The sequence below is a fragment of the Ammodytes marinus genome, assembly GCF_949987685.1.
Source record: "Ammodytes marinus genome assembly, chromosome: 24".
NCBI classification, from domain to species: domain Eukaryota; kingdom Metazoa; phylum Chordata; class Actinopteri; order Uranoscopiformes; family Ammodytidae; genus Ammodytes; species Ammodytes marinus.
Genome location: NC_137228.1, coordinates 10,975,995 through 10,987,440, shown reverse-complemented (window position 1 = coordinate 10,987,440; position 11,446 = coordinate 10,975,995). Strand labels below are relative to the sequence as shown.

At 42.9% G+C, this 11,446-nt stretch overlaps 1 protein-coding gene across 1 annotated transcript; it reads left to right on the top strand.

The window, feature by feature from the left end:
- Window positions 1–1,637: 1,637 nt before the first annotated feature.
- Window positions 1,638–10,033, top strand: fam171b (family with sequence similarity 171 member B; the record flags this gene model as incomplete). The annotated part of the gene is made up of 8 exons (XM_080052830.1): window positions 1,638–1,898; window positions 3,098–3,331; window positions 5,500–5,592; window positions 5,746–5,904; window positions 7,241–7,411; window positions 7,668–7,784; window positions 7,881–8,004; window positions 8,722–10,033. The coding sequence occupies exons 1-8, from the start codon at window positions 1,697–1,699 to the stop codon at window positions 10,031–10,033; spliced, it is 2,412 nt and encodes an 803-aa protein (XP_079908956.1). The 5' UTR covers window positions 1,638–1,696.
- Between the last annotated feature and the right edge of the window lie 1,413 nt (window positions 10,034–11,446).

The following is an 11,446-nucleotide window of genomic DNA, read 5'->3' as shown; positions in this document are numbered from 1 at the left end:
TTAAATGAATAAGTGGAGAATCATATAGGTTAACTTCCACACAGGACTTTCATGCAGGATATTTTGAAAATGAGCATTAAATACAATTGCTCAATGCTTAAGCCATCCTTCAATTACTGTTGACATAGAAACCATTTTAGGAACATTATGATACAAATAAAGACTTTTGAAATAAATAGGGAGTGGAGGAAAATAACATAGAAGTGCACTTTATTTGTTCAGAGGTCAGCCAGAGGCTGAATAGACACACACACACATACATACCTAGCTTGACATAGGACTGCTTTGAGATCTATAGAGAATGTTTTTATTCATTCATATGCAAACATGCATACAAATTGCATACATTAATTTAATAATATGAAAAGGTTTGATGAAAACAACTTTCATCAGGGTCCATCGATTATTCTTGACACATTTTATTTAGACTATATTTTTCACAATGTCTGGCTAAATTCTAAAAACACAATGCAAGTGTGGTGAAGAAATGGTTTGCGGACAAACACATTAACATTTTACAGTGGCCCAGCCAGAGTCCTGACTTGAATCCAATTCAGAATCTGTGGAGGGAGCTAAAAATCAGGGTGATGGCAGTGAGACCCTCCAAACTGAAAGAGTTGGAGCTCATTGCTAAAGATGAAAGGGCAAAAACACCAGTGGAGACATGCAAAAAGCTGGCCAGCAATTATAGAAAGTGTTTGATTGCTGTAATAGCCAATAAGGGTTTTTCTATTGATTATTGAGAAGGGTATGAATGATTTTGGACGTGCCACTTTTTGTTCAAATGTAAATAAAAGCTCAAAAGTATTTTTTTCCACAATGATGCCTCTTGTACATCGTCTTATTATCTTCTGGGAGAAGCCTTTGTCATTTCCAATCAAGAAAAGAGTGTGTGTGTGTGTGTGTGTGTGTATGTGTGTGTGTATATATATGTGTGTGTGTGTGTGTGTGTGTATATATATATATATATATATATATATATATATATATATATATATAAAGGCAACCAGGGATCATGCAGACCCCAATGATGTAACAGTGTCTCCAGTCTTGCAAAAGATTATCGAGACAGAAAGATATCCCACTATGTGGATTTTTCCTGGCACGTAATGACCATCACGATCAAAGTCCTAATAAGCTAAGACGCCAAGTCATCTCCATCTCACATTTTAACTTGGTCTATAAAATAAAGATTGGCCCCCACAACACCAGATTTTCTAAAGTTGTATAAACTCATTAAAGCAGCAAATTATTACATTTTTATACTTATGCTTAATGACTGACACAATTACATTTCTTGTCTTATAAACTGATTGTTTCACTACATGTGCATACATTTGTATGTATTTCTGCACCAATACAATACCTACCGCCCGGTAAATTGTAAAATAAGATAATCTTAACACTTTGCGCTACAATATTGCATGAAATCTGTGTTTTCATTTGCCACTGCATGACACATCTCTCCACCATAAACGATCTTCGGCCACACACGCCCCAGCCTCAGCACCAGCGCATCCTTTCTCCACGGGGCTTTTCCCCTGTATGTGCGCACCAGCAGCATCGCAAGGAAACCATAAGAGGGATGATGAGGCCTTCGCGATAAGGACAAAACAACGTTGGACCTCCTTCTCCTCCTTCTCCGAGCTCGTCTTTCTCCGTCCGGTATGTCTTTGAGCCTGCGCCCCGTCTCGCCATGCTCGCTGCTGAACGCCACCTACACCTACACCCGCTGCCCCTGCTCTTTCTACGGTCGCTGCTTTTGATTTCGTGCCTGGATGGGGCGGCGAGAGCAGCGGAGGAGGGCGGCGGCCTGCCCTCCTCCTCGCCCGTGGACAATGGCTTCACCAATTCCACCGAGCCGAACGCCCCGGGGCCATCTCTCGGCCCGATAGCAGGTAAACAAAAGCAGTAAACGAGCTCTGCGCGAGTCGCTCATTGTTAGAGGAAATGGATTTTAGCCATAGATAGTATACACAAGGTATTAGCGTCAACGGAGGACACTGTGTGACTCATTAACTGAATCAGGTAGCCTATATATATGAGCTGTGCATCCCATGTTAGGCTGCTTGTGTGACATTCTGAAACCAATAGCCTAAGTGTGATGAAAATTTGCCTTGGCATTTTTTAGATTAGAGGCTTTATATGTATTGCGTTGTTCAGAATATATAGACCTTCATTCAATTGGACCGTTTTCTTTGATTGTTCTATGTAAATGCTGTGTATAAATACATTTTTAAATGAGTATGCTGCCCAAATATGAGCCACTTTTTTCATCATTAAACATATGAATAGCCTATTATAGGCCTACCTGCATTGCCTGTTTTTATTTAAACAAACACACTCACTCCACTCCCATTTTTCTGAATGATCGGCTATTTCTATTGATAAAATATTGAATGTAATTCCCAGGCAGTCTGACCAACAGGCTAATAGGATTAGGATGAATAATGTGGAGGTTTGAGGGATTAGGGTTTGTTATCTTTTGGCCCGGGCAGGTGATGTATTAATGGGAGCATCCTCATAATCCCGCGCTGCTCTGCTGATACAGTAGGTGAGCCTGCTCTGCTCATTGATGGCCTTTGTTTACATCCAGCAATAATGGTAGGTTTACATGTGCTACTGTAATCGCTAAACAAAAACAACATACAACATACTGTGTAAAAATTAAAAAACACTAAGAACAGACTTGAATGCTTGCTAGGAATTCCTGCAGCCAAGTATACACCACAACATTTTGTATATGAGCAGCTGGTATTGCAATTAAATGTTAAGTCTAAATGGTTTGAATGCATCTATAAAAGGCAGCGTTGGAATGGAAGAAACGTCACTCTGTTTTGATCCCACTGATGCAGCTGTGCGTGCCTCATCACTTTTTCATGGTGAGAGAAAGGTTACTGAGTACTGCTGCTGAGACTGAGAGTAGGGCTGGTCCTCATTAATATGGAGCACATGCAGGGACACATGTTCCAACTAATAAGTACTTGGATTTGTTGAAGCCTGCAGTTAATTGTTTTTTATTGTTACAACTGTAAGTAGACACTGGCAAATTTAAAAAAGGGACATTTTGAAAATCAAATGTAATTTTTTTCCCCAGAGTCTCAATTTACCCTGAAGGTCCTGGTGAGGGACATGGTGACCCGTCAGCCACTGGCAGGGGCTTCCGTGGACGTTTACGTGAACCACACCCTGAGCCTTTCTGTCCGCACAGGGACCAAAGGGGAGGTTCTGCTATCTGTAGCCTACAGTCCAGGCCTCAGTCTGACTCTGCTGGGCAACATGGAAGGCTACGTCCCCAGACCCCTGCCCTGGAGCACTACCAAGAGACCCAGTGAGTAACACAAGCTAGCAAGTGTTCATATTAAGGCCATGTCCACACGGATACGCGGGTATTTTCGTACCCTTATCCATATTCTGTGCGGTTTGGTGTTTTGTCCACGCGTCACAACCAGATACTAAAACTGGAGCATTCTGAAATCTTCGATTTTGGAAAACCCTGTATTTCTGTATTCCTGGGGTTCTAAGAGGAATTTTCTGCAAACTGAGGGGTGGGAGGGTAATTAATTTTTTTATTATCCGTGTATGTGTGGACATAAGCCTGAGTCAATCCATTGACATTATGGTGACTAGCTGGAGACATCCCCTCTGCTGGAGGCTAACCCGACCACCTCCAGGGTCACAGCTGACCCTGACCTCTCCTCAAAGTAAAGAGGATTTCAATTAAGATCGATCTGAGCATAAAGAACACACACAATAAATCATTAGGTAACAGTCTGCCTCTGGGAAACAGACTACTGAAAAAAGGGAGTGCCTTGCTCAAGGACATACTGCTCTTCAAAAAAGCTTTCATAAATATAAATATTGCTGAGGGATGCCAAGGTTGAATATTAGTGAAATACTACAGCTGAGGGTAAATAAAACAGGTTTGTGCTTCACTTATGGGCTCAGAGCTTCCATTTTAAGTAGTGCCAGGCACAGTGCTCACACAACTGTATTATTCATGCTCATTAAGAATTAATGAAGTGTCTACGACAACATACAACTTGTCACTGTCTGAATGTTTTGGTGATGATAAAGCAATTCATGTTCCCGGTGTAAAGTCAAGCGTAACCAGACCCTGTGTCTTATGGCATTGTATTGATTGCTCCTACAGCATAATGTAGAGAAACATATCCCTGCCTCAGCACACTGTCTTTGTCCTGCGACCAAATCAAATGCAGAGGGGGGTTGGGGCTGTTTAGCCACAGCCATCTCATGTCGGTATAAAAGGGGCCAGGGTCCTACTCTATTGTCTGCTGTCCCTCTTACTGGTCTGAATGAAACAGAGGCGACGCGAGGAGGTGGTGCTTTAAAGCCAACAGGGAGCAGGTGTTGTGACGGATGATAAGTCATCTGTGAAGAGCTGCTCTGCATTAACAGAGCCTCCCTTTTGTGCTGTTGAGCCAGACAGCTGAACCCTAAAATGAGGATTGAGGTAGCATCGCCACCTGCTGGTGGTTGCGCAGTTTTACAAGGGATCATAAACAGCTTCACACCAAATGCATCAGATGTGGCTGCTCAGGTCACTCCTAGGCCTTTCACACCAAAATGAACCAAGAGTCAGTTCCAGGCTGGTGTTGGGGTCAGTTCAAAACTGGTTACAGCCTTATCCCAGTTATGAACCGGTTGGTTTCACATCGACCGGAGACAGCCATGGAGCCGGCAAGAGAGCAACGTCATGACGTCACTGTAAACGTGTGTGTACGTCACCCGACGCCGCTGCTCTTGTGGCTAACGCTAAAGCTACCGCTAGCTTTAAGCACAACAACAGCGGCGAATACGTCTTATTTTTACACTTGTTGGCTCTCGCTTTGCTTTCTTAAGCAAACAGGACCCATACAGCGTATTCTCGCCGGTCAATTTGATCGCTACGTTCGGTAATTATGTTATGTTTACGTCTCGTAGTAGCGGTGTTTTTAAATATGGCGGGCATGAGGTTTGAGTTGCTCTGGTTGGTCAGGATAATCCCTCCCCCAACCGTTCGCGCAAGCAGTTCTTATCAAACCCTGCTCAATCCTGGGGTATGAGTTCTCCCGGTTTTTACGGCCCGGAGCAGGCTCTCTGGCGGTGTGAAACCAAAACACTGGCTCTAACTCCGAACAAGCCCAGAACTAGCTCCGATTTTGCGGCGGTGTGAAAGGCCTATCCTATCACACTGCCAGCCCTTCTTTCAGCCGCTAGCTGGGGGCGGGACGTTCAAGCAATGGTGCAGGTTTGTAAATACTGAATAGTCTATACATTTTGAAGCAGAAGCATACAGAACCAAAGATGATAAAATACCTGACCTTTAACGTTTCCACTGCATATTACTTAAGAAAAATATGCATACTCTATTTGTCTTTCATTTTATTTGATTCCATTTCATTAAAAAATAAAACTGAAAATTAGAAAAAAATGCTGAAATATAAGTTGTTATATTTGTGTTTTCTTTCTGACCTATTTGTTGTTGCCTTCCTACAGTTTTCTCGGCGGTGACGCTGCTGCTGCTCCCTCACAGTCAGGGGAACATCTGGCTGTTTGAAGACTCAGTACTCATCACCAGGAAGTTACCTGGTAAGTTAACACACACTAACCTCTAGTTAAACAAGTAGAAGGTTTGTTCTTGAATGAATTGAGATCAATGCGATAGCTTTCACAATTTGCACAGATTAAAGTAAAAAAGAGGAATGACACATTGACAGTCATATATCATCTTGTTTTTCGCAGACAGCTCATCCCAACCCAAGGTTAAGTTCCCCAAGAACCTCCTCACACTGTCTGATAAGAGCAACATCTCATCGGTGATGGCGTACCTGACTGTGCCACAGCACCACCTAGCTGACGACTGTTCCAACTGCACTCCAGGCATTATCAGCAGCAAATCAGGTGAGTGTTAAAGCTCCCATATTGTGCAAATGCACTTTTCCGATGTTTTTGAACATAATTATGGGTCTACGGTGCGCCTACAGACTGCCAAAGTATCAAAAAAAAGAAAGCTCTCTCCTTTTCTCACTCTCCCCTTTTCTGAAACCCTCCACCTCTCCACCCAATATACTCCAGTCAGAATTCTCCCCGTTTCTGACGTCAAAAACTGGAAAGCCAGAAGCTTCCACTGTGCAGTCCACCCCCCTATTTCTTATTGGTCCACGGCCCGGAGATCCTCTCGAAAAATATTCCTTCACCCCATATTGCTTGCTTGTTGCTAAGCGACAAGATGCCTGTAGTGCATGATGAATGTTGCATAATCCACTAATTTATCTTAACCACAGCAGCCTCGTTTTTAATAACACAACGGATAGGAAGCTACTTGTGCTTTTTTTCAACAGTGAAACTGAAATAAATTTTTTTATTGGTATTTTTGCCTGATTGGTGTATAGCTATGAGCTTTGGGACAAACATTCAGCTTTTGCTCATAAAAACATATTTATATTCCCCACACCAGTCTGGAAATGCCTCGTTTTTAACAGGACAAAGGATTGGAAGGTATACTGAAGAAGTCTGACTTTGAAGATAATTTTTTCACTGATTTTAGTGGTATTGTTAGCAGCTAGCTCCCGAGCTAGCTTCGCAGTAGCCACCATCTTTTGCAGCATTTTTATTGTGAACATGCCGTTTCCATTAGCGTGTGGCTGTCAGTGCATCTGTATGAACATAGTCTTTCATGTAGACAAGGATAGGTCATGTCAAACTGTTCAAAGTGCGTTACTAGCACTAGACTTGGTAGGCTAAACCTAACTGTGCTAACAGGCTATACGTCATCATTGTTTACAAACAGACAGAGGGCAAGGCGTATCTGGCTTCGCTTCCGGACAGGGGGCGGGGGGAGCTCAAAGATTGTATATTTACGAGGGGAGCTGCAGCTCTTTTTAAAAAATAGGCCATTGTGAGATTAGCTGAACATCAGCATAGTACAATAAATTATCTGAAAGTTTTTTTCAGCAAACAATTGAAGAAAAACGTATTAGGGACCACTAAGACCATATAATATGGTGTATAATAGAACTGAAAAGTGTATAATATGGGAGCTTTAAACCAGGTTTTTTCTTATACTTTGGGAGTCCCTAGCCATACCGGGGACCCATATGTCCATAATGTTGAAAAACCATTAAAAAAAGTGAATTTTGCACAAGAGGTGACCTTTAAAATACTAAAAAAGCACAACATTTACTTTACCATTTAAACATGAGATATTCATTCACTGGATTCCTCCTTGTGTCTGCAGTGTTCAGAAGCATCGAGCTGAAGGCGATTGCTGCCGTGGATGTCCTGCTGTACTCTGGTGGTGAGGAGCTGCAAGTTCGCGGGCCCATTCAAATCAGCCTGCCCCTGGGACACAGCACGCGCCTCAGAGCCGCTGACACTGTGCCAGCCTGGGCCTTTAACCTGCACACTGGTAAGAGTAACTATACATGACAGAGAAGCTACTGAATTAGATTACTAAATAAGGCATGCTTAATACTAGAAAATCATGTGCAAAATTAGAAAAATAAAGTAAGAGAGAGAGAGGTTTAAAATATTTCGCCTTTCTTTCTGACTAAAACCTATTAAACATAAAGTAGATGCAAATAAAATAATCCAACTTGTATCAATATTATAAGCAAAATGATGTATAGCAACGTAGATAAATGTAATTTGTATGCTGTCTGAAGGTGCCTGGGAGAATCAGGGTCTGGGAATAGTGAAAACTGTTGGTGATGAGTTGGTCTGGACCTACACCGCCTCTCATCTGGGCCACTGGATAGCTGCCCCGCTTCCCTCGTCAAACGGTACAAGACTAGTCCACCTTTATTAGCTTCTGTAAATGCAGCTTGTGTAGTGTTCACTGATATGTTTTATGTCTAACTATTACTCTGATCCTTTAGATTACCTGGAACAAGGAAGCTCTTTGGAATTACTATCACACAACCCATACCTGTTGATGGGAATACTTGGAGCAACTATGGCTGTAGTGATTGGATTTCTCTCCCTTTTGCTGTGTCACTGCGGGTAAGATATCCGCTCAGAAATGTTCAGTCAGATTAAAATTACCATATTCAAAACACATTTTTAATACTTTCTGCATAACTTAATTTCCTTTTTTTATTAATACTTTTTTCCAGAATTACTTCTCTACGTGTGGTATATAAAACATTTATTTTTACATTTATTGTTTATTTATTGTAGCTAAAAACAATCACAAATAGAATACATTTTCAAGCTTAGTGGAAACAGTTTCTTACTAGGAGCAATAAAGTTCTATATTAACACTCAGATTTGTACCAAAATTACAGCATTTTGGACATTTCCCATTATAAATCTTTTGACTCTTTCACTGATTTCAAGATGACATGCTGGAAAAACCATCAAAGCACATATTACAATAGTTAATTTTTTATTATTTAACTGTTCCAAATAATACTCTCGTCTGATCTTTAAATAAGCAACTTCTTGATTGTTGCTCATTTATAGACATAAATATTTAGTTATAGCAAAATTGAAGCAAAGTTTCCAAGGGCTATAAATAAGGTTCTATACCAGATAATACAACAATGGCTTTACAAAAGAAATACCGAAAAATACGCTGAATAGAAATAAATGTCTGTAAAACGTGCAGCTTAAAAGTGTCCCTTTAACTTGTCTGTAATTGGCCTAGCATGTTTTGAAAACAACCTTATCAAACTGCAGTCCATCCTGATTCAATTATGTTTTTCTTTTCATTTGCAGCAATTCTCATCGAGAGCCCAGGAGGAGGAGGGCGCGCTTTTCCAAACTGACGGTTGTGAAAAAAGACCAAACCACCTCCACCCACATGGAAGAGTGCTTATTGTTCCGCTCTGGCGAGAACAGCCTGGCTTCCTGCAGTGTCCAGTGTGAGCCCTCGACCACGCCGAGGCACAAGGCCAACTACAACATCTATGTGGAGGATCCAGGGAGTCGCCTGGCCGCTCCTTTCTATGAGAACATTGCTCTGGATCGGCTCAAAGGTCCCCAGCAGTCCTCTCACTACATCAACAGTGAAGAGGTGGCACGGCTTCGGGACAAGTCGGAGCAGAACCGTGCCAACATGGACTCTTCTGACAACTTCTTTCAAGATAAGCTGGTCCACATGTTCAACCAGCCCGTGGCTATTATTCAGGCGCCGGAGCTTTTCAGTGCTCAGGAGCAGCAGCAACTGTCGGGTTGCAAGTCTGCTACCTTCCCCCGCAATGGAGTTGAATATGACCCTCATTCAGAACCTGCAAGTAAAGACAGCTACACCCAGACGCTGGTCAAAGCCCCACACTGCCACTCCCAAGGTGGAAGCAGTCCACAGCAGAGCGGCCAAGATGAGCCCCAGCCTCTGGAGACTCCTCCCCCAGGCCAAGGCCCTAACGCCAGTGTGTGGGGACGCTACTGTAACCTCCTGGAATCCTCCATGTCTGTACCTGGGACTCTTAACGAGGCAGCTGGAATGCAGGCCTTCAGCGGAGGGCACGGCGGGCCCGGCGAACTGCAGGGGAATTCAGAGCGCACCTTGCTGGAGCTGACTCGAGGCAAGCCCAGGGCCTGGTTTGTATCGTTGGACGGTAAGCCGGCCGCCCACGTCCGCCACTCCATTATCGAGCTCCAGAGCCGCCACCGCCGCCCCACCAGCAGCAACGACACCAGCCTGGACTCGGGGGTGGACATGAACGAGCCTCAGCAGAGTATCCGTGAGGTGGATCGGCGGGTCAGGGCGTCCTCCTTGCCTCACCACAGTCAAAGGGGGCGTTACGGGGGGGAAGACCAGGACCTGAGCAGTAGCGAGAGTGGCACGACGACCACCTGCACGCCAGAGGACCCTTACCTGAGGAACATTTTGGACGGGAGCAGCGGGGCTATTCCCAACATTCCCGAAGAGCGCGACGGGATGGACACGTCCAGCGCTCAGGAGGACAGCGAGTCCAGAGAGACACCTCCTCCGCGACGCCTCAGGAAGGTGAGGGAGAAGGGGAAGACGGAAAAGAGGAGCGCCAAGCACGCCCGCGAGGGGAGACCGCTGACCAAACGAAGTTAGAGCGTGGCTCATTGCAAAACAGTACAACGAGAAATCTTTCATCAGTGCTTAAAGGTCACAAATTATGCTTAAATTAGGTTGGTACTGAGGGGGAGTGGCTTTTCCGCTTATGATGTCATAAAGGGATGAATATCTGACTGGGGTTTTTAGAAGAAAGAGAGAGAGTTGTTTTTTTCTCATACTTTGGGAGTCTCCAGATACACCCGCGACCAATATTGATGTTGAAAAACCCTAAAAAAGTACATTTTGCATAATAGGTGACCTTTAATTTAAATGTTCCGTTAACCACATTGAGCTACTTCCATCTCATGGTGTCATCACTGCTCAGTGGTCCAATTTAGTTTTTACCACTTGTGCTCACACAGGCATTGTTGTTTTTGAGTTATGTGATTGTACAACTTTGCCAAAGAATGCATAAGCTAGCTCAAATAATAAAGCAAGACACTAAACATCGTTGTCATGTTGAAGCGTCATGTAGCTGCTGTTAGACAAGTTTGTGCACCATCTTTTCCTACGCACCCAAATCTACAGATCACCAGCGAGATTCTTCACAGCAAAATGTCCTTGTGAACACAATATCCCATAGTCCCCAATGCTGGCATTAAAGAGGGTGCCTTCTTACTGCCTGTAATCCTTGACTGTGATTACAAAAAGGCACAGTATTTGTCTTTAGTTAGTCAAATCTGGTGAGTTTGCAGGATGGACACAGATACAGGTCTACGTGTAGTGCACTTATCCTCACCACAAATGCCTGCTGTAAATTAAATAAGAGATAGAAGCTTTCCCGGTTTGCAGTGCTTACATCTTGTTTTGATCATACTGCGTCATTTCACTTAAAAAAAAAGACTCTGGGGCTCATGAAAAAAGACTCACTCATGTCATTGTTGGAATTCAAGTTTTAAACTCATGACACAAAATACTCCTTTACATTGGAGTGAAACACATTATAAAGCTAAGCTGCCATTTTGAAGTTCTCAAACCTGATATTGAAGGTTTAAAGCGTACAGTTATTTTAGAATGCATGAAAATGAATGTTTCTTTGTGTGTATGAAAATATTTTGCGTTTTACTGTAGTGCTAACATTACGTAATTGTGGTGTTAAGATTACTTGGGGAATGAATGATTCAATTTATTGTCTTTTTAATGTTTTAAACGATGACTCCGTGTTGCGCTACTTATATAAATACAAAAATACACCCCAGGAGTTCTACACTATAATTATGGGTACTACAATGCAAGTATTGCACCCAAATATGTTGTAAATATATACAGGTATTTAAACCACTACTACCATGAGTACCACAAGAGTTGGCTTTGATGTGCCACTAAAGCCTGTAAAGGTTTGTTTAAGGGATTCATTTGTTTGAATGGAAAGCGTGGGACAATTCTGATTGCATGTCTGAAGCGACCAAT